General features: G+C 34.0%; 1 protein-coding gene across 4 annotated transcripts; it reads right to left on the reverse strand.

The window, feature by feature from the left end:
* Positions 1-1,085: 1,085 nt before the first annotated feature.
* Positions 1,086-23,776, reverse strand: LOC116774679 (protein Skeletor, isoforms B/C). 4 transcript variants are annotated; one of them, XM_032667396.2, is made up of 16 exons: positions 23,031-23,776; positions 14,721-14,952; positions 13,058-13,169; positions 11,424-11,642; positions 10,493-10,693; positions 9,179-9,199; positions 8,620-8,712; positions 7,382-7,512; positions 6,736-6,848; positions 6,449-6,657; positions 6,032-6,173; positions 5,905-5,937; positions 5,698-5,821; positions 5,292-5,422; positions 4,402-4,565; positions 1,086-3,798 (listed from the first exon to the last, which is right to left on the reverse strand). In XM_032667396.2, exons 1-16 carry the CDS (start codon positions 23,098-23,100, stop codon positions 3,634-3,636), a joined length of 2,160 nt encoding a protein of 719 aa, XP_032523287.2. In that variant the 5' UTR covers positions 23,101-23,776; the 3' UTR covers positions 1,086-3,633. The 4 variants fall into 4 exon arrangements, with proteins under 4 accessions (XP_032523287.2, XP_032523288.2, XP_032523289.2 ...); XM_032667397.2 differs by lacking the exon at positions 9,179-9,199 and having other exon boundaries at positions 23,031-23,774; XM_032667398.2 differs by lacking the exon at positions 5,905-5,937 and having other exon boundaries at positions 23,031-23,774.
* Between the last annotated feature and the right edge of the window lie 207 nt (positions 23,777-23,983).

Genomic DNA, 23,983 nt, shown 5'->3' on the forward strand with positions numbered 1-23,983 from the left:
CACATCTTTTATTTTTTTCTCCATAATGTGGAAATACATATTATTTCTAAGATTTTTTTTTATATTTTTCTTACTTTAAAGACTTTGTAACGGTAGTTTGTAAATAGTTAAGCGGCGCGTTACAGTATATTTAAGATATACCCGAATATTGAAGATATAGTACTTATAGTAAAACGAAGTTTTAAAAAAATTAAACTAACTCTTAGAATACTTTATATATCATGATGATATTCTAAATTAAAAAAAAAATGTTTTATGATACCTATAATCAGCAAAAAGTTTGTTGTAATCAATGCAAATGAATCTTTCTTAGAATCGGTGCAATTTCTCCGAAAATTCTTCTATTTATTCTATTTAAAGACTATTTTTCCATATATTTACAAATTTCCTATACATTGGAAAGATAATTTAAAATCTATAGCAGAGAAGATCTTCAGTTCGAAATTCCACCTGTACCTACTTTAGAGTTCGAGTAAGGTAAATAATACACGAAATCATTCAGTTACAAATTTAACACACTATTTATTTAAGTCAATTAGTCAGTAAAACAATTAAAAGGAGTCTTCGTTTTTGTATGAATCTGATGCAAGCCGAACGGAACTCCGCAAAGCGCTTTTCACTATCCTCCCACTACTCGGCCGAATGTAACGCGACTTGGGAGAGGAAAACGGAAGAAAACAATTTTATCTAATAAATTTAAACACACGTCTCATTAAAATTTACATAATAATTATTTATTTGTGAATATTTTCCTTTCATGAACTTCAACAATTTCGATCTATATTTCTAAATTATTATTTAAAATGCATTTTTTTAATAATCGTGAGGCAAAAAGAAACTTCTTTTTCTTTTTATGTTAATTTTTGATATAATATAATTTAATAGGAATATTAAACATATCCTTTAATATTCCTGAATGTTCATAGCTGCTTTAAAACTTAAGAAATATTATGGGGTTGCAACGATTTTTTTTATTATACTTGTTTTGGTAATATGGTGGTACTTATTGCTATTTTAATTTACTGAAATATTCTATTTTAAAAAAAAACGAAGCATCACAGGCAGAACACAAAATAAAGAGGCGATTAGGAAGAATCTTTTATTGTTGACTTTAATATACACAAATCAACAGCAATTTATTGTCAAAATCACAAGTACACGATGGCTTCACAAACTGTACTTATAGTAGTTACAAGGTGATACGGTAAAGGTTTCGTAAAAAGCGTCATATATAATATGGATATAGTAAATTATAAGATACGTAAATATTTTAATAATTTACTTTGGTATTATTTTAATAATACGTTTCATCATGTTTATTAAATTAGACCATTCGACTGGGATGAGTTTATGTTGTATTCCATGAAAAAGAAATGCCTTCAAGTTTATTTAACGACAAACCTACTAGTAGTTTCTTTATCATAAGAATTTTTAATTGTGGAAGTTTAAATAACCTTTACAGCTCAAACGATCACCGATGTCATCTTACGGAAATTTTATGAGAAGCTTAAAAGACATTTTTAAATGTTCAATATCCATTACTCTACAATATTATAGGTCTTGCTAATTATGATATTATTGTATGTTGAAGATGGTGTTTTGGAACTCTTACACATTCAGGTCTATGTCACAATGCGGGATAATATGGGATTTCAACAAAGCATACCAATATACAATTTCTAATATAATTGAATTAACATCAACCAAATATATATTTTTTTGTCGAAATGTATAGATTTCTTCGATATTTTACATTTGTACCGATGTATTACTATTGCGTGGACAACGAGAACTGTTTATCTAAAATGTACAATAACACATAACCGCTATTAAAAATCTTATCATTAACAGAATTTTGTGCATCAACATCTACGACTACCGAGTGTAAAATTATAGAATTATATTCTATTCATTATAACTATTCTAATATATTCAATAAAATTTATTATCATCTAAACAATATGTAAATTGGAATATGATAAAGTTTCGTATTTTTATTGTCTTCATTACATTATTTATTGTGTTTATTTTGTTATAGTATTTTTGAAATATTAAAAACTTTAAAATTTACTTACATCGAGCCAAAAATAACGAATATATGAGCGTCCCAAAAGCTAGTACGTTATTAACAATTATTTAAAAGCATAGTAACATTTTTAGCATCTGTCAAGCATAATTTAAAATTCACATTTCATTCGCAACAGTAACTTATTGTCTAAAATATTTTTTATTATATAAAAAGAAAGTATCAAACGCGAATTACGTAATACCTAAATATGTTAATAAATGACGAATGTCAGAGTGTTTCATACAATATCTATAGGTATGTATTGTTTTACCCCACTCCATAATTACTCATTAGTGTATGTATCTAGAATTACAAATATCATACAAATTAACAATAGAAATATTTATTGTCAGGTTTACTGTTTATTGTCTCGCTTAGTAATGTACATAATAATATTAGTTTATAATCTATATATATACTTGTATATGTTTTATCGATTGAATAAATCTGTTTTCATGTAATAATTTGATGGACTTTTTATTTTATTTCCTATCAAATAAAAACGAATCATGTTATTCCGTTACTCTATCTTTATAACTTTTAAAATTTCACTAATGTTTATGTTTTAGGCCCTTCAAAATAATTTTGGCTTTAAAAAATTACATAAGATAACATTTTTTATTATATATATATATAAATTCAATTAATTGTGTACTTACATGTCTCGTGAAAACATTTTTATTATTGTCTTTAGTTTTCTGATATAGTTACAAATATCAACTATTAAAAACGATACAATTACTTATTGATTATATTTTTATGTAAATATTAATTGTCAAATAGGAAATATTAAATCTACCTTATAATGTCAAAACATGAATAGTTGTTGATCTAACGAGTTGAGGGTAGAGTAACAAGTACCAATTATAAACCACAGCTAAGTGACTCAACAATCACATACATTACATTATATAATCATGTATGTGTAAGTAAATACTTTTTTCTAATTTATTCTATAAGTTTTTAAATTTATATGAAAATTATTATTTTATTGTCCGGCACATGGCGATATGAGAATTTGAATTATTGTCAGAGTTTCCATCTCATCACCGTCCAATGAAGGTTTTAATGATAATTGATTTCATTTACTCTAATTATCATAATATAAGCTAGAAATGCCTAATCAGGCACAATAATTTACTGAAAAACAGTAATAATTGTTTCAAAGAGTTAGTCAGTAATGTGACTTCAAGGGTTATAATTTTTTTAAAAGCTGTTTAATCCTAGTACATAAAGTTTCTCAAACACGTAATAAATGACTGATATGAAAAATTGATATAATGTAGATTGACATTATTTACCCATTAGTATAACTATTATTGTTATCATCTGTACAACGAGCCCCGCCCGGTCAGTCCAGTCCCAAAGTAATATAAATATTATTGTCTTACATTCCATCTAACGTCCTAAACACTATTATCTAGTTATTGTCGAAAATTACATCATCAATCACAAAAGTTGCAAATATATATATAAATATATATATATAGATATTATATAATATATGATATAAAATGTATAAACAAATGATCCGTTTCCGAACAGAGCTCGCGGTTCCCGAACGTTTATCTGCTGAGAGCTGTCATAATGAAAGTAGATATGACAGTTGCAATGACAGCTGACGGCTGGCTTCCTTCGTTCACGATAGCGCTCTTGTCTCCCGGTATTGGCATCGGGGTCCCAGGGTCTACCACGTGGATCTTCCATCCTAGATTGTTATGAGTGTAGCACTAGAAAAAAAAAATCTTAAATTTAAAGTATTCTTCTTGAAGCGAGTGTAGGGGTTTTTCTAATTTATTACAATCAGGCTGCAATCGAGATCATTATTCCAACTTAGATTTCATGAAAAAAAAAAATTTTAATTATATTATATTATACTTTATATTTAAATATAAATATGAGACGGTAAAATAATAATCATAAAAACTATACCGTGTTTTAAAATAAGGTATAGTCCGCTACATAACCGCGGACTTCCTTTACACGAGCATGTTAAATTTAAAGATTATTTAACGTTATTTACCAAGACAGTGTTGCCTCTTACATCTCGATACACTCTTTATGCATATAATTTAAATTTACACTTTGAAATGAAACGATTTTTGTATTTACGTCGCGATTTTATTATTTTACACTTTACAAGACTTTTCTCGTCTGTCCGTGATCTCGGTTATTACAAAATAGTCAGACCGGAGAAACGTATTTCAACGAAACCGTGAAGTACATTCGAAAAACATAGTTTATTTAGATTATTTGTACCGTTATTGACTCCGGAAGGATGATAATGTTTGAAGACGAGCTGTTCAGCCTCGTAGGGTGTTTAATCATGTTACCTGGTAGTAGACGAGGTCCGGCGTCTCGTGGGCCACGGTCCAGTTGAGTGTGGCGGGTTCTCCGTCGTTACACTCCAGCTGTAAGGTCCTCATGTACTGCTCGAAGGTGTCGGACGCCGCGGACTGGTCCGTCGTCTTGTGGGTCCACTCGCAGTACCGGCCCACTGGACGATGATACCAACATAAAAATCGCACAGTCGTTTAAAAAGTATTACAATACTACGTTACTGAAATAAAACTAATATTTTTCGGATTTACTACGCGTTTATATTCATTATTTTTAACTACATTATCTGGAAGTTTCGGTTACTTTGCAGCAACAGTGATCACGAGCACACGACATGGCAGTGTCTCTAGACTCTGTTGTTAAAAAAATTATAACCGCGTGGTAATTCCGAAAAATATTGGTTTTATTTCAAAGAATACCCGCGAAAATCATAGACCTCATTAACTACGTCAGCACTATGTGATACAAATGCTATAAAACAAGTCAGCATTACCTCTATGGAACATTTATATATTTTTTAAATTGTTTTCAAGGAGCAGGTGAAGACATAGAAATATTGTGTTTATTATTCTGACCTCTTTATTTCACATATTAATTAAAGAATTACCATTCTATATGATATTAAACCCTGAGGTTAAAATTTCAAATGTTGAAAATCAACAAATCGCAGTAGTCGTCTTAAGGTAGATATAAAAAAAAAAGTTATAGTCGTATTATGCAAATTATAACATGTAACTATTCATATTACTACATTGAGACGCTTCCAAAGAAATAACTTGGTTAGATGATTGGAAAGTTGTTACAAAACCAGAAATTCACATAGTTCATAGTAATGAAGAAGTTTGAGATGGACCTCATAGCGTCCACACAACAAGTCACCTACCGGCCGTGGGGTAAGGGTAGCCCTCGTTGTCGAAAGCGACTCCCGCGAACACGCGCTGCTTCCTTTGCTCCTCGGGTCTCTTCTGCCCGAAGCCTCCCTCCGACGAGTCGCTGATGTACAGCGGGTGGAACCTGCGACCGTTAGAGGTTCTTATCCACCTTACTCCAGTCATGATTTTTCCGTTTTGGACACATTTTCTTTTCGCGTGTAACGAAATAAGCGTGTTTCGTCCTTAAATGGATTTATGAAAACTTAGAGTGATGAAAGGATGTGCTAAAATAACGACTTAATATTTATGGGTAGTATATTGTTACTCATGGCCAGTACATCCGAGTGTTCTGTAAGAAGCCATATAGATATTCTCCTTGTATATAATATGAGTTGTGTTGTGTGAATAAGTTCTCACTTGGCAGGGTTGGTCCTGTCGTCTCCTCCCTCCACCAGGAAGGTGTATGTCTTGCCACGCTCCACATATATCTCGGGTATCAGCTGGTCGTTAATGTACCACGCGATGCCCCACGACGGATGACCTGAGATTCAAATTCAGTTAATAACAACGATTAAAAATCGTAAAGAAATATATTAATTATAAAATATATAGTGTGTTAGTTACCATAGCTCGAGTATCCATTACTGATATCGTTGTCTGCGTGTAATTTTAAATTTTAAGTTGCATTAAACCTTGTAACGGGCGACGTGTTTAGTTATTGTGATATCGTCAAGTGTATGAACGTTCTCACCAGTGATGGGCGTGTACCCTCTCCGACCCCCTGCCGGCCCTATACGAGCTGTCATGTTAGTGACCCCGGCCAGAACTCGCGGCGACCAGGGAGTGGGACCTGCCGCGTCCAGCGTCGCTAGACCCACACATGAGTTGTCGTTCTGGGGGAGCAGAGTTCTGATATTATTGGATGACGTTTAAGCTCTCAAAGGTTGACAGATATCAAATATATCATGGTTTGTGAACTTCAATTTGTTGTAGACAAAAAAGAAATGAAGAGTGAAGCGACGGGGTTGAATGAAACGTTGAACGTAAAGGAAGGAATAGAAACCGAATGTGAATAAGAATATGGACGAAAAGAAAGGCTTGTGGGGACCGAACGCCTGGCTTATATTATCGTTTCTTTTTTAATATAGAAGTATGGTGCGGGCTAAACCTGAGCTCCAAAGTCAAGTTGCACGTCACTTCTGGTGGTGTCCATGAAGGAATGTGCGTTGGCTTCGTATCGTGAGTTGAGAGGTCCGAAGGCGGCGATGACAGACTGAGACCTCGAGGTCAGGATCTCCTTGTCCCTGGTGTGTTCGGTGGCGGCGAGCGGCCTGCGGTAGGTTATAGTGGTGACGCCGTCTTTCTGATGACCCGATACTGAAATCATGATTATTATTATCGATAAAAGGTAGACGAATAAAGTGAAAGATTCTTATTAAAACTATGATAACCTACCGACAGCGACGTCCTCGCTGCCTCCGAGCCGGGCGTCAGGGCACACGCCCCGCTCGCCGTCACACTGCGCCAGGTGACTGATTGTGTAGTCGAAGGCTCGCGGCTGGTTGTTCCTACAAAGATAACTCGACTTATTATATTTATCATTTATTTTTGAACTCTTGTTCTAGTTAAAGATGATACAAACCGTGTTTTGTCACTATATTATCTTTTGTATAGCAAAAACAAGAAAGGAAAGAAACAGTCAAAAACGCAATTGTTTTTATAATTAATTGTTTTTACTTTTATATGTATAACATAATAATTTTTCCATTTGTGTGTCAGGGAGCTATTGGAAACTAACTGTCTTATTGTCTACTGAGACGAAAAGAGTTAAGTACCTACTTACCCAAAATTACTATTTATCAGATTGTATTCGTATATTCTAGATGGAAGGTTATAAAATTTTAAAATATATTATAAAGTAATTAAATTAATAAATAAAGTAACGTATATTTTGAGATTACGTAAAATGTACATCAGAATATTATATTTTAATCAATTCTTCCTACAATCGACATGTATGGAGGTTACCACCAAGTATCCGTTAAATGTGATCTTCGTATATTTTAATGTTTTTTGTTCCTGTGTGTAATTATATACGTACTTAGTGTCCCAGAAGGCCACTACTACATCAGCTCCCAGCATGGCAGGTCTTCCCTCAGCTCCTGACAGTCCAAAGGCCATGTAGTGTTCTTTACGTAGACGAGCTGCTAGCGTCACTTGAACGTGATCACCCTGGAGAAGATAATAACAGAATATTTTTTAAACATAAATTCGGGATCGATATGATGTCCAGGGTCTAAGGTTTTTTTTTGTTCTTGTAAATTGACACACACGTTTACGATGTTTTAAATTAAATACAATATTTAATTAAATGTATAATTTACTGTATTTATGAGACTCATAGGTTTTATTTGTGACTTTACGTCTCTTTGTTTTTTAAAAGAGTATAGAATTATGATAAGGTTATCTTCGAATGGTATATTTTCTTAAATACTAAGATTTGCTTTTTGCTCACCTGTTACTTACCTCATCGGTTGTCTAATAATCAATTATTATTATTATCATCGAAACAGTTGACAGTTGAAAAACATCATTAAATATAAGTAAACTACTCTTTAGGACTCTAAGAGAACAGATTTTTGGTCGTCAATCAACAACTGCCTAAGTATGGTATATAGGATTTTCTTTTGATTTCGTCTATAAATAATCAGACGACACGATCCTGGTGATAAACAAGATTCATTCACTCCTCTAGTCCTGGAGGGCCTTTGAGGCAGAATAAGAAAGATAAATATCATCGGAAGCGTCAGACTTGAGATTAATGCCTGCAGCAGAGTTGTATATAAAACGAAATGTTATTTCACTACAAATATATAAACTACACTTCTACATAAAAGATAAACTAGCTCTCTTACAAGTTGTATTCAATCATAAACGGCAAGCACATATCGTGAAAAGTGCTCATGATGAGATTATCCAGACAATAATATACCACACTAGTGTTAAGATGTGAATATTTTCGACGGTCAACTGTCTTCAGTAGAATTATTCAAAATCGTTAGCAGTTTAATCGTGTACACATTAATATTCAGTAGTTAAATTATAAGGAACATCTTCCAAACTAGCGTTAGTCTAGGCTAGGATACAATATTCTTACGTTACGTTCTGGCTAAATTTCAACTTTTTCCTATAATTTGAACAAATTACCTTAAATGGCCGTCACTCGCTTGTAAATAAAAATTAACGGTCTATTTAGTATGCACACTAGAAAACAATAATGAAATAAGGCCCTCAGAGTGCCCAGGTAGTGTAATATCAAGTAATATTTGATCAAATCACCTGAACTTCCCATCGGACCTGGAGCCGCTTGTCCAGAATTTCCTTGCAATTATTAGCGGCGTTAAATGGTACTTGGGACGTGGTGGAACTTGTCTGGAATCAGTTGGAGTCTTAATATGCAGATTAAGATTATACTCTTATATTACGAACTCGTTCATAATATAAGAACTTTAATACATTAAATTTTCTGAACGATGTTAAGCTGCGGATGAGAAGGGTATATAAAAAATATTTAAAAATGGAATTTTTTATAACATTTGAGTATTGCATCGGTATCAAATCAAAAAACTAAAAGCAAGATGTTTTCGGCAGCTCCAAAATGAGAAAAAAGTAATAGTTTCAAAGGTGAAAAAAATGGACTTACATTAACATGTTTATTGTTAATGTAATAAAATACAAATTATTAGAACAAACAAGTGAAATGATCAGAGGGTAGAAATCAATACAAAAATATTTAACAGTTTTTTTATCATCGTGGAGAGATTGAAGACTTAAATGATTAAAGTTATATATACTTAAGACAAGAAAAATATTGAAATAAGGCTATAAAATGACTTACCGGATTATACCACCAAGCAGGCTGTAAGCAATAATTAGTACATCCAAAGGAAAGCGTTGGAAAAACAGCACATTTGTTAATGTTAGTTATTTATTAATAAAATAAACAGAACAATACACATACGAGTATAGAGTAGACTAATCATCATATATAAATATTAAATATTGAACCAATCGAAAAACGTTGATATTAAACGTGAGTTAAGAACAGGGAGACGAGCGGTTCCTCGTGGGTTTGAAGGTTTGATCTGGAAATTAATGATATATAATATGATATTAGTGTCCCAAGCTGGCTGTTAGTAATGTTAGTGAATATCAAAATTATGTTAACCATATGAAGTAATAAATACATGGCGATAAATGAGATAGAAAACAATTCGTTTTTTAATACAGTTTTCTTAATATTAAATCAGCGCCATCTAGTGCCAATAGAAGGAAACTAATTTCTTGTATGCGATTTTTAGCATCTACCCTATTTCTTCGGTACGATTAGTCTAAGTTGGCGTCACACTACAGACGGAGCGTTAACACTTCTACACTCGTAAACCTTTGTACATTATGGTATTAACGTCGGTTACTGCGTGAGAAACGATGTGAACGGGTTGAATTCCATAAACTAATTAAATAGGAATAGTAGTAATTTTGAATAAAAGTGTCTTCAAAGTTCAATATGTGATGTGGTAGAAATATATCTCATAGTTATAGATCCTTTATAATATTGATAATTTCAAATATGCGTTTAAATGTAGCCTTGTAGGTAATCAAAACTCGACTTTATTCTTCACAACAATGTTAATTTACAAGTCAGTGACGTGCATGAAGTCGTCCGTACAAGTGTCCATTGAATATTGTTTATTGTTGTACAAATATTCTTATTGAATTCAGCCTCTTCAGATTGAACTGTCGATAAATCTTATAGTAATTATTACGAATAACGAAAAAATAAACCCCGGACCTTTATGTTATGCGGACGTGTGCTAACTTTTGCCTGAAATTAAAAAATGAATTAACCGTTTATGACAAATACCACATCGTTTGCAAATTGTATGTGTTCCATTTTAATTTTCTGTCTTTCATCCCAAAAATATAATGTACAAAACGCTTGCATTGTAAACATTAACACGTCTTCGCCTATCCGCTCGACATTACTTATAACTCATCAACCGACAACAATAAAATCTAATTGTATAGCTCACTGTGGTTTTAGTATCATCAACAAGCGATATCTCCAGTAGCCAACCACGTATTTCATTGCCAACAAAACTGACTCGCTGAACTGAAGTTAACCCAACTCACGCCCGTCTGATGTACTCACCGTGATCTTGGTCTGTCCGAGAGCTGGTGGCACGTCCAGATCCTTGGGGATGTAGACGTGACCGAAGTTGTGCCTGTACTCCACACACCACACGGCGAGCCAGTCGATGTCGTGGGCGGACAGAGAGCCCGGCAGCACCAGCTCTATATCCTCACCCTGGTATCCTCGGAGGGGGCTGAGGGAACCCATCTCGTTAGGTACCTGACGGAGTATGTTCGCAGTTTAAAGTACTATTTAAATAAATCCAAGCAGTGCATCTTTTGTACTAGTACTTAAATAAATGTGAATAAATGTAATGTAAAACCAATACACACGGTTTTACGCGAAGGCTACTCAGGGATACTGGCGACACTTTACAGTAATGTAGTTTAAATATTGGGTATAGAATATATTTCATCCCGGAATTCCGAGTACTTCCCTCGGGATAACTGTTTGTTGCGTGACATCAATGACTCGGACGAGATGTCGTTGAAGATCTAATCAATTATAGCAAACTTTATACATTTATCTCTGAATTTATTACGAAAACTAAGCTGGCAAACTATAGGGCAATAGACATGTTTAAATAAATCGGGAAAATTAAATGTATTTGTTTTATAACAAAGATTATATAAATAAAGAAACACATAAGAAACCAAAAGGAGAGATAGTGGTACTGTAAAGGAAGGTAGAGTCCGCGCTGTGTCATAATACAGCTGTGGGTGAGAAAAGTGTTTGTAACATTTGTATAACTAATAAGTAATAACCTACCTTAATATAGTAACAGTAGATATAAAATGATCATTTATAATTTATTAATTATAAGGACTAAGATATTACGTTCTTCAAGGTTACTAATGTTTTATGACGGCATGACAATTAGGCTTGAGCTAAGCCAACCTAAGCTAGCCAAGAGCTATGGTAATGAATGTTATATTCTATAAATACTCACTTTAGTACCAAACGGATTGGGTTCACTGCCGTTACCGACCCAGAAGTAAGCGTCAGGACCGGCGCCGTCATAGTGCAAGTTGGGGATGTAGAAGGTCTTGGCGTCCAACACGCTGATGTTCCCTGACCGGAGGCCGTGGGCCAGGCGCTTGAACTCCGGGAGCACTCGCGGACGAGGAGGGTCCAGGCCGGGGGGAAGGAAGACGTCCCCGAAGTTCACCTGGAAGACGCTCCCACCTTATAACACTCAACTATACGCTATATATAAGTATAATAACCAACTACGCAAGATATTAATCCTTTGTCTGTATATAGACAAAAAAGTGGATTTAAAAGGACCGATAATTATTATATACATGGGTACATTTATTGTCACTGTGTGTGTCTTAAATGTAATTATACAATAATAAAATTTAAATTTTAGGCTCTATAAATCTCAATTAATACGGACGAAGTAGCGGTCAACGACTAGTTGATACATACTGCGTTATATCATAAATTCAATTGGTCAATAATCAATTCGTGCATCGCCGACGTAAGCTCCTGTTATTAATATTAACAGAGACGGCTGTATAGGAAAATTATAAATAAAAGAATTATCGCCGATAAGCTTAGAGCAAGTCGTACGCAGTGCGAACATGAGAATATAGAGCAAGGATAATGTTAAGGATGAACCGGCCGTGAGCGGCGGGCAGGCTGTTGATAGTGACGTCATTAACAGATCACAAGCTCCTAGTACATGTTTATTAGTTGCAATGAACTCCATCGCCGGCCGTCCGAAGCTGTTGTATTAACAACATTGACTGTGCCGTGCGCGCGGCACCAATCGATAGCCACACGCGGCTCACAGACGACATACTGTACTGGAGCCGCGACTCATTTATTGATAGCAACCAAACAACATAACTATTTGATGTCCATTAATGAGTTATAATACTTACTTAACCATACCTAATATATAAATAAGAGAATATGTTCAGATTTACTAAATCTTTGATTTTTTTTAAATTTATTACAAGCTCTTTCTGCCATTTGTTCCGTCAATATAGATATCAATTATGAAACATTGCGTAGCAATTAAAATTATACATAAAAAAATTATTTGTGCTTGTTTTTATTTATATATAAAAACTTTTTGGTTATCACAAAATATTCAAACTCGGTTATTCACTATCAAAACCTGAGTGCATGTGTCGAAGATATAATTAAAAAAAAAAATAGCAAAAAAGAGAGAGTATTGTACACATGAAAATGCTTTTAATTGTCCATTGTAAGTTTCTCCACGGCCAAGGATGGTCTACAACTGCCATTGTGATCTAAATTAAAAAGTCAGATGTTTCTTTATTAACCTTGACTGTGTTCTGGCGTGGAAATGAAAAAAAAGTGATAGTATCTCACAGTCGCACTAATTACATTAATGTCACGAATCAATTGAAATCATTCTCATTAAAATTTAAAGTATGTCTTTGATTTTACAGAGCACAGAGATTTGTTTCTTAATATGACAAACAAATTAATTATTATGAATTTATTATTCACTCAAGGGCAAAACTGTCACAGAGTATATCAAGTAAATTGCAAATTAATAATCTATAGTATATCTGATATCCGACTTTTTATATTTTTATTACTCACGGTAAATCTTCGACACCACACGCTGATCCATTTGATGTCCCTCAGTCGTTTCCCGGCGGGCAGACGAAGCAAGATATCTGAATTAGTATGTGATGACAGTACCGGGGGGTCGCTGGAAATAACATTATCGTATAAAGGAATAATCGACTAATATTTAAAACGATTTTTAGTCTGTAATTAGGAGAGGAGGCTTTTTGTAAGACAATCTACATTTGTCCACTTCACAATTATTTAAAAAGCTATTTTCAGAGAATCTCCTGTATGTTTAATTAAATTTTGTTTAAATTTCTTACACTTTTGTAGACAAACAAAAGAACGTGAGTGTTTCGACTGTTTATTAATTAACTTATCATTTACTGAATGCTTTATTTTTTAAATGACAATAGTACATAATGAATGTAATTAATAAGTGATAATAACGTCATTATTAAAATAGAATAAGAGTAGTTTTACTTAACAGGCCACATTTAATAAATTTATTTGTATTATCTGTTAAATTAGTGTCAACAAAAGAAATGTCAGTTTTATTTTATACTTCCATGTCAACGTTCGGCGCGTCATGCGATGTGACCATCACTATAATTATTATCCATTTTATCATTAATTGATATAAAACCTTTTTAGTTCATACTTCTTTAATATTTGTCAGTTAAACCTGTTGACGTTGAACATTTTAATGTATTCTGAATGCAATATTCGTTTGTCAATCAACTTTTGTTGCTTCAAATTCTTATTTTGTTTTATTGACCGGCCATCGGTAGCCGTGTCTCAGTGATACTGCCTTTATACTTTCGCGTATTTTAAAATAAATTCTATATGGACACGTACATATATTTATAATGTATCCTGCTTATATCTACAGTTTAAATGTAGTTAACTCGATGGCTGTACACCAAATTTTGTTTGAACTTTGTACCACACGTTTAGTTTATGTTCAATGTCATTTAATGTTATTTAGTATCGGTTAGCGTGTAGGTCTTTTATGAATACTGTCATGACATATGATAGTACAAAAACAATAATAGGTACAATAAGGAGAAATGTTAAAACGTGAGGTTTTTTGTTAATATATAATCTAACCGAGAATTTTGAATTAATAAACTGAAAAGAGATAGCTAGTTTTACATATATGAATTATCACAGATGTCACGTGCTAATATAAAAGTGCGTTCGTTTAATTCTTCATGGCAACACTGATTAAGAGTTGTTTTTGAATATTCTTTCTAAATGATTATAATTTCTAAGCAATTATCTATTTTTTGGATCTAAATTCTCGTTTACACGTGTATCACGCTCGCAAAAAAACATGTGAATGCTGTTTCCACGCTAAGTGACATACTTATTTTGTTTTTTTGTTTTTATTAGGTCTTTCCAACCTCGACAACGTAACGTATTTAAATCAACAAAAAATCCAGTATTCAGAATTTTTAGGGGTCATTTAACAAAACCAAACTCTTATTGATGACAATTATTTTGGTTATATACGAATTGAACACGGGTTTAAATCATAGACAAAAATGTTTGCATGGATGCAAACAATCCGTAAATAAAAAGGTTACGTGATATATATTCCCTTCTAAATTACACAGGAGGTTTCAGGACCAACGCTCAACAGAGTCGGATTGACGAGCCAGTCGGGATGAAATTACGTAATATGTCTTACCGACTGGGATAGTCTTCGGGATAGGGTACCAGAGTACCCTCTGGTGACGGCTGGGGCGTGTCCCCCACCCAAAAATAGGCGTCGGGGCCAGTTCCGTCATATGCGAAGCCTTTCACGAAGATGGTGCTCTCGTCCACGGCGTACACCGTGCCTCGGATCCCGTGGGCATATTGAGTGAGCCGTCCGATGATCCGTCCATAGTAGGGCTCCGGTCGCCTTAATGCTAGCGCTCCTGGAACAATTATAGACGCCATCTTGATTTTTCCGCTTCGTTCAAAGCCATTTTGGGTCATTAAAATATATTTTTGAGTATAATAGCAAAAGTAACTAATCCAAACCAATCCAATCGACTCGGATGATGTAACGACGAACAGATTTTTGAATATCTTATAACGTAATCATAGATTTTTACATTAAAATCATTTAAAGTAATCAAGGAAATGATTGTGAGGATGTCGGCATGTTTTAGCAGTTATAAATATGAAGCCACGGGCGAGTGTGAGTCGTGAGTAGTTCTTGGAGCGAGTTAATACAATCTTAGAGGTTTGTAAGGTCGGGCTGGAGGCGCACAACTCGACACTCGTACAATATAACAACACATTTCATTTTTATATAATGAGACATCTTTTTGTATTTTCTTCACTAAAATGGTATGATTTTGAAACACGCTTTTATAATAATTTTAACAAAGCTAGGAAGATTAATGGTTTATTGCATAATAATAAAGAAATATTATTCTTAACTGAGACAGCAGTTGAATATAATTTAATATAATTTTACTTAAATGATTTCCGCTGTTTTGTATGTAGGTAGGTTCCCTTCTAATTTAGTTAGATAGAGAGAGGAGCTTGGGCGGTAGAGGTGAGCGTTTAACGCGTTAGATAGGGGCTCCTTAAACCTACACCTGGGTCGCGAGTCCCAGGCACTGTTGAAGCTCCTCTCCCCGCAACGATGGACCGTGAATCCATGGAATGCTGACAAGTTATCGTCTTCGTCGTTACCTGATATGAAACATTACACAGTACTACATGCTAGACGACCATCTTGACCCACTTTATAACGAGTTATTCCGCTCTAATTTAACACCAGCATGTGATTCAAACGTCAATACAGCCTTATTTGTGACCAGCTCTTATCCTCGGCTGCGGTCTTAGTCGCTACAATTTATGCACTGAATAATTCATTATATTCTGACCCTCAGCATTTTGTTTAACGTAATCAGTCAGACATTCTATATTTTTCTCGTAACTGATGTAAAGTATATAAATATTATGTTAATTTATTTTTAAAACTAATTTGTAACAACGGCTTAGTGCGTTTAATTTAGACATATTTTTAATTAATTTCAATAAAAAATTTATACACTAAGATTAATTCGAGAATTTTTATATTAATAGAAATTAAAATGCCTCTTTATTGTCGTATCTCCTTTTCATATCCCAAAATGTATTTTGTACGATAGTTTTCTCCATATATTTTTAGAATAGTATGTATAACGTTTAATTTTATTATAAACCGGGTTATTATTGTGTGATAATATTATATAATAATGATATTTTGTAGCTGTAATCTCATATCGATGTTACTCAGACCAACCATCATCAAAGATTATAAAATATCTTTAAATCGCTAAACGTAATCGTGTTTTATGTCTTAAGTCACCAGACGCTCGTCAAATCACTTTCACTGAACAACTTCTTGCGTCGTTTTAGAAACATGATTGAATAAAATTTTATTTGGAATGTTCTGGAGTTTTTCGTAACTTAATAAATAATTGGATAAGCATAACTTATTGTACGCTGGCATACCTACTACATGTATTTTATTTCAAGAACTTTCATTATTATTATTGAGCTGTAGCTTCTCTTTTTAAACTATTTTCTATCTAACTACCACGAGTTTATTACGTCACTGCATACGTTTCGTTTCCCGTTTCTCCTTCGATATCCTACGTTTATACAAAGTACAAGAAATTCTGGGAGAGCAACTACCATCCAACCATCGATCCGGGTAGTGAAGATACGAACTTGGTGTAAGCATACAGGCACTACAATCTCCCGTAACAACTCCGACAGCGACCGAGTGTATATCTTTTGTAGGCGGTGTGTACACGGGACGTATAGTTTTAAGCCGTGTTTACGTGATGTATTAAAGTATTTCCATCGCACAGTGTATGAAGTCTAGTAATCGTCGGTCGTCATCGCATCTCCTTATTTATCTAATAGCCTCCCACCCTCCCAAGCTTCCCCCTTAAGGAATATTTTGATTGACGTGCTCGCCCCACAGATTTTACTACGTGGGGTGACTTTAGGGTTGGCGCGACCGGGAAAAACATAGCTCGGAAATAAAACGGGTATACTGTGTGTTTTGTTGTTTCCATTTAAATATTCAACTATATGTTTAATTTTGAAAAAATCCATACAAAAAGAAAATTATTAAAAGTAAATACATTTATATGCGTTTATAAATTTTCTATTTATCTATTTTACGGGTACCGTTAATTATTATTATCATTATCTAAGAGATCTTTTAAGAAAACTGAAATATATCTTTACTTAACAAAATATTACAAAAAAAACAATATGTATTATTAACATATTTGGGACTTATCTGTTTTATATCTTTATTTATTAAAAACTATTTTATTTTTCCTCTGCACTACTATAAATATATCGTACAAAGACATTACTATAATTACATTTATTTCGTCATATATGATCTAACTAATCTACTAGTGAAGCATTGAGAATAGTCGATAAATTGACTTGTAGTGAGTGAATATTGATAATCTATCGATAATATAATAATATCTCGGTTTAAATGTCTCAGGGAGCGTCACCCCTGGAGCTCCTGCCGTCCCCTCGCTCGACACGTTCGCTTAATACAGTTTTGTCTGAGCATTTCGATACACGTTTATATCACAGGCTGGGAAGTATCGCGAACAGAACGGCGCGCCATGTCTCGTCTTTATTATTATTATATATTACATTTACTTCAAACATGAACACTTAGATTTAGAACGATTCCTGACCTCGTTGGGCTAATTCAAGGATTTACTTGGCTATTTCATGTTTTTATTATAAATTATATATTTCTGTTTGTTTGTCTTGGTTATTTTTTTGTTATGAATTCAATTAAAACAGTTTTCTAAACAACGTTCTAATACTAGACGTGGGTGCACACATTGTATCTTATGTTAAATACACTTGTGATATACATAGCGGACTGTAATCTTTTGATTGTCTGAACCACGTTGGTATATTCTATATTGTACAAGCTGTTAAACAAGCTCCGACAACTGAATCGATTTTGATATAATTTAGACTAGAAGTAATTTATACTCTAAATCATTTTTAACCTCGGGCCATTTGAATCCATTTCCGATTTCTATGCAAAAATAAGGAAGGGCAAAAGTCGGTAGATCTTATTTTATTTCGTGGACCCCTTTCTGAGACATAAGAACCCCTACACTTGACTGGGGCTGCGAAGAATTTGAGAGCGGTTTTTAAGATTTGTTGGATGTATCCGTAACCTCGGAAGTTAAAAATAACGTCTACATATGAAAGTATTCATATCTTAAAGTTCTCGGATATGTTGTATGAAAGAAAAATATTTTGTTTTTTATTTTATTAGAGTATTCACCGACCTGGAAACTGCACCTACATTTAAATGTCCAATTATATCGAAGATGGGATTTCCGTACATCATTTGTGAGTAACAATCCCAATCAATATGGACACGATGGACATTTACTAGTTTCAGTAAATCCAAACCTTGTAGGCGAGGTTTCCTTAACTTTTACTGTGATACATCCTAAGAAAGATTTTTAGAGCTATTATACCATAAACATAATTCAGGACGGCTTAATGAACAAAACAACTCAAGATTATGGTGATAAAATATGGTTTCTAAACCCATAAATCGATGGTAATTGTATATCGCTACAAAGTGGACTCGATACACTTAATATATAATTTATCGCAACCTTATTAAATCATTAGTATTCGTGCTGGGTGCGAACAGGGAATATATTTTAGGCGACGAAAGTCACGTACAAGCTCTCCATCGAACACGCCCAATGCTGTTTCATGAAATTCGATAACAGAATGTACTTCTTTTAAGATATTGTTAAAATAGATTAATGATCGTATTTCTACCACAAGCATGCAGGAGTATAAGCTTCAAAAATATTAATAACTGAATGTATGTAGTGATTTTATAGGTTACGGTCATTTCTGATATACTTGAAAACATGAGAATGAAACAGAAGTAGCGAAGAACAGAACATTACCGATGCTATTTTCAAATCAAAATAGATGTTCTCATCTTAAAACTCCACAAGGTACCCCGAGGAATCCTTCCGACTCGTTGACTGAATCAAACCTGATCATGAAGGTGACCAAACAATCAGTCACTTCGCGAGCTATCAACAATGTATTTCGTGATCATCATCAGTCGACACAGACCAGCTATTATATCCAACGTACTCCACGCCCTTCATAAGCTGAGAGGGGTCTTTTGACAAATCATCCCAACATTTTTAGCAAATAACTAGAATATTAATCTATGAAATATACTGTGATATAAATAAAATTAATCAACAAATTAAAACAACGGAGCATTTAATTTCGTCATCGTTGAGGAGAATTAAGTTCTATTTGCTCTGTCTACTTAAGTTCATCGAACTATGGAAAACTGATCGATGGTAAATATTTGCCATGGTTTTAGACGAGGAAAAAACCATCGCTCAGAGACATGATACTGTCATTAGTGATTTTAAACACAATATCGATAAAACAGTTTAAGTTTAGTGATGTCCTTGGGTTGTTTTAGAGCGATATGGCAACACAAATTGAGTTCTGTATGGCAACTTTCTCAATTCAATACAAAGATATGCTAATACACGTTAAATTATATAACCATAGACAAACAATCATTGATATCTGTATTACGTAAAATCTTCTAATATTTATTTACTTCTTAATGTAAGGGACACTAAAATAAATCAAAACATATATAATAAGTTTTACTTATATATATAATCAAATGTTAGCATTACGATTACAACGATTGTAGAAGTGATAGTTGAGGTCTGAATTCCTAAGTATGAGGGTAGTTCGGGTAATACATTAGTAATGATGCTCGCCGAGAACATCTCCCTGGAGTCATTTCAATAATACCGTCGTGTTGAAGCTAACGATAAATGAAATAAACCTTAATAGTGTACAGGCCCGTTCCCCTCAAACATTCCCCCTCTCACTCGGGGACATTACCATAATCCAACGATCCCTCCTTCCTCTTTCGATTAATGAAAAAGCGTCAGTCTATTTTAATATTGTTTTCATTTATAATTGTCGGGGATGTTCTTTATGGAGGTTAAAATATTATTACATGTGTAATTTATATTAAATAAAAATTCTGCTCTCGCAGTAGAAGGTTGCGACCTATTGATATCATGTATGTGTAAAATGTAAAGTAGGACACATTAATACTGTCTTAATAACAACTGATATTAGTTCTGTATGTTTACCACAAGTTTTACACGGTCACACACAGCATAGACCGTTTTTAGTCTATCATTCTTGTATTTACTTTACTATCATTAGCGAAGATTTACTAATGGGAAACTTGATTTGTGACTTTAGTTCGAGAGTGAGAACTCCCAGTAAGGGCCTGCTAACGCGACGTTTCAATTACTTTACAGATAACAGTTAGGTCGAGACAAAAGATACACAAACGTTATATAGATGTAAGAAGCACACACACAAACACACACCCTCGCGGGGTTCACTGACGTGGGGTTTACCTGAGTCCGGAGACGAGCACGGTTATAATATGCGACATACTGACAGAATAGGGATTGCTAAAGAATACTTCTTCATTGGTAAGATCCTGTCAAAATGTCAAATGTTAACAGTACAATACAATAATAATAATAAGTAGCGGCCGGGTTCTCGAGCTAATTGATTTTTCTCCGACCGTTTATCTGGAAGCCTCGCTTCTAATCCCGTATCTCGTCGGAACACTCGCCCTTCATAACTCTTTGTTTGCAACACTTCGCTTCGAACGCTTCCATGTTTAATAATTACGACTCGTATCATAAAGGCTTTCCTAACGTTTACATTCGAAGCTCAACATCTATTTCTTGTCCATATATAGTATTCATTTACTTTATTATAATGAAGTAGCACTTTGAATAATTTTGGTTTATCTTCGTGATCATTTTTACCCCGATGCGAAGGGAGGGGAGATAGGTTTGACGTCGATGTATGTCTGTGTTTGTGTATCGTAGCTATGAATGGACCGCTGTCGATGCCGGTTTTTTTTTTCATTTAAGAGCCATTCAAGTGATGGTTGTCAGCTATGTCCAGGTGATATCGCTCCAGCAGTGTAACAGTATCAGCTCTTCTCCAGCATGATCCAGGGCCTTTTTGGTGTGTGATAGTTTTATTAATGAATTCTTTTTATTATTTCATAGTTCGCTTTGTTTAGTCGTCTCATTAAAATCTCTTTAATATTTGTATTCCTAGTGCATGTTCGTAGCGTCACACTACACACGAACGGTTTACTGTTTGTAGTTCAGTAACCCGGGTTAATTCAGTAATGTTAAAAGATTTATGAATGTGAAACTATTAAAACTCCGTATGCACGTGACGTTTCAAACTTGTGCTAGGATGATATATAATCATTTAAAGTATATCAGGAAGACCCGGTGCAGCGCTACACCTCGCCTGGATTCACTCGGGAGAAGTAACAATCAGCTTTTAAGATTCGACTGAGGTATGATTGAAGGACTGATACACTTTCCATCGCTTGGCCTGAACTTTATATTTGATTCACATTTTCAACCAGTTTTTTGTTTATAGTTCAATTTTGATGGCTCTTTAATAACATAAATTGATATTTTGAGTAAATAAAGATTGTTAAATGTTATATACACATAAATTTGCTCAAAAATATATTATTTAAATTTTTTAGAAGATACAGAGATCTAAGACTTTCGCGAGTATTCATTTAAATGAAACTAATATTTTTCGGATTTACTACGTCTGTTTTATTGTTTTAAAAAACTACATATTCGTTTCGTTTCGTTGCGTTGCCTTCGTTCATTTCGGTTACTACAAAGTAACGTCTACGTCTAGAATGTAGTTTTTTAAAATAATAAAAAACGCGTAGTAAGTCCGAAAACTATGAGTTTCATTTATTTAGAAGATAGTTATTCGATTTGTTTCCTCCGCCGGTGTGACGTCACCTCCGGTTGGTAGTAAGAGATGAACCCATTGTTAGCGGACACTTCATATCCTAATTCCTTATTTATTCAACTTTTGTTAAGAAACGATGTTTGATAAAAGTTCCGCTGCAAACCTTTCAGTCTCAGAAGATAACGGACGTCTGTTATCCCCCGGCTCTCAGACTGATCTACGCGTGTTTATGATTTTTAATGAATCATTTGAATCTTAAACTCTATTTCAGCCAACTTCAGTTAGTTTTTATCTCATAATTCAAGAAAATGTCAAAATAACAAGCCAGTGAAGCTGCGTTCAGAAGGATTTACACGATGTTTGTAATGATCACACCGGATCCAAAGTTTTTTCTATAAATTAAATATATAAAGATTAATTTATGTATTGGATTACTGGTAATGTAACTCATATTAAAGACGATAAATAATGATATTATACTGTGAAAGTGCTTCATAGGACTAGATATAACGACAAGTTCGTAGGAATATCTTTCATGTTCCTAGCAAAATCGATACGTAATAATGTTGTGTCATTGAAGTCTAACTGAACTTACAAAGAAATAGTCTCACAGGTCAAATATTTAACGGCCATTACAAAAGGTTCAGTGACAGTTATAGATAATACTATGTTGAAATAAATGGGTTTTCTAAGAAGTTTTGTGTACATTCGTAAGTTACTTTACAAATGTTAAAAAAATGTCTTTTTCTTGAATTAAAGATTTTGTCATTTGGTTACTTGCCTATAGTTTTTGATTGAGACTACAGTTAACAGCGACATTGACATTTAAGAATATTTTGACATATTTTTTTTATTAAGTAAAGCAAAATAATATCCAGAGTATAGTAAATTATGATTCAGATGTATTTGTCAACTTTTTAATGCAAATGTCTTATAGAATGTAGTTAAGGTTACAATTTCAAATTGTCAAACTGACAAAAATGATCTATGAGTGTGACTGACCTATATGTGTGACTGTTGAGTGTAAGATTAGTCTGAACAAAGTTAAAACTTCTCAACGGATCCGAACAGAGGTTAGAGTTCGAATAGACAAATGAAATTGACTTACCAGCGTTCAAGACGAGTAGTATACAGAAGTGCGGCAACACGCCGCGCGGGGGCGGCAACCGCGGCCTCATTGGCCGAGCGCCGGGGGCGGAAGGCACGATATAATAATATACAACCTCCGGGATATAACCTCCTCGGTGTGTCCTGGCAGTGATTATGACGAATTTTTTATCTGTAACGTTTCGGCGATCACGTTTTTTATTATCTGTGTTCTGGCGTATCGTTTTTTATTCGGTGGCAACTGTGACAGCTGTCAAGTCTCCTTTTTTTAATCTGTGTAAGTTGTCGCTAATCTGTGACACGTCGTCGCTCGGCCGCCGTGTTCCTGCCACTGACTTGAACACTTTCACTTATATTTACATTGTAGTAAAAACCTTTCACTTCCCATCACACGATCACTTTGTAAAAAATAATTTGTAAAATAATTATTTATCTGTGGATATAATAAATACGTTAATACAAAGAGAGCATCTCTGGTTTACTAGTAGTGTAGTTACTGTGTGTAGTCCACACGTCTGCGGAGTAGGGCCGGCCGTGAGCTGTGTTACATTCTAAAGACCTCAAGCTGATTAGGTAACTCTGATCGCGGTTTACAAACATTACATGAAGAGGTGAAAGTGTGTTTGTTTACCTAACCAGCGGAAAAAAACGCAGTCTTCTATAGAGATATTATTTAAATATACTTCCACATCATACACCTTGTTGATGTTTGATTTGAATAGTGACCCTTCTGACCCCTTGCTTAAAAACGAATTCGGTCCTTGTTTTATAAATTACTAGCCGTTTACGGCGACTCCGTCTTCAAAAAAAACAAAAAACATATAACAATGAAAAAACTTCCAAGCGCCGCATGCGTCCCACGTTCCACTCACGCGAATTAACGCTTAATATCGGAATCAGGATAAAAATAACTTAAGTTACTTTTTATAACATCGGCTTCCTGCCACTAAAAGT

The sequence above is a fragment of the Danaus plexippus genome, chromosome 23, assembly GCF_018135715.1.
Source record: "Danaus plexippus chromosome 23, MEX_DaPlex, whole genome shotgun sequence".
Taxonomy (NCBI): Eukaryota; Metazoa; Arthropoda; class Insecta; order Lepidoptera; family Nymphalidae; genus Danaus; species Danaus plexippus.

Bases quoted from the DNA above. Each gene is read 5' to 3' on its own strand.
- LOC116774679 (XM_032667396.2), bottom strand. From the start codon at position 23,100: ATGAGGCCGCGGTTGCCGCCCCCGCGCGGCGTGTTGCCGCACTTCTGT. The intron at 6,658-6,735 runs GTAGGTTATCAT...TCATGATTTCAG, and splicing joins CAGCGAGGACGTCGCTGTCG to TATCGGGTCATCAGAAAGAC. The intron at 6,174-6,448 runs GTTTAGCCCGCA...CTGCTCCCCCAG, and splicing joins AACTTGACTTTGGAGCTCAG to AACGACAACTCATGTGTGGG.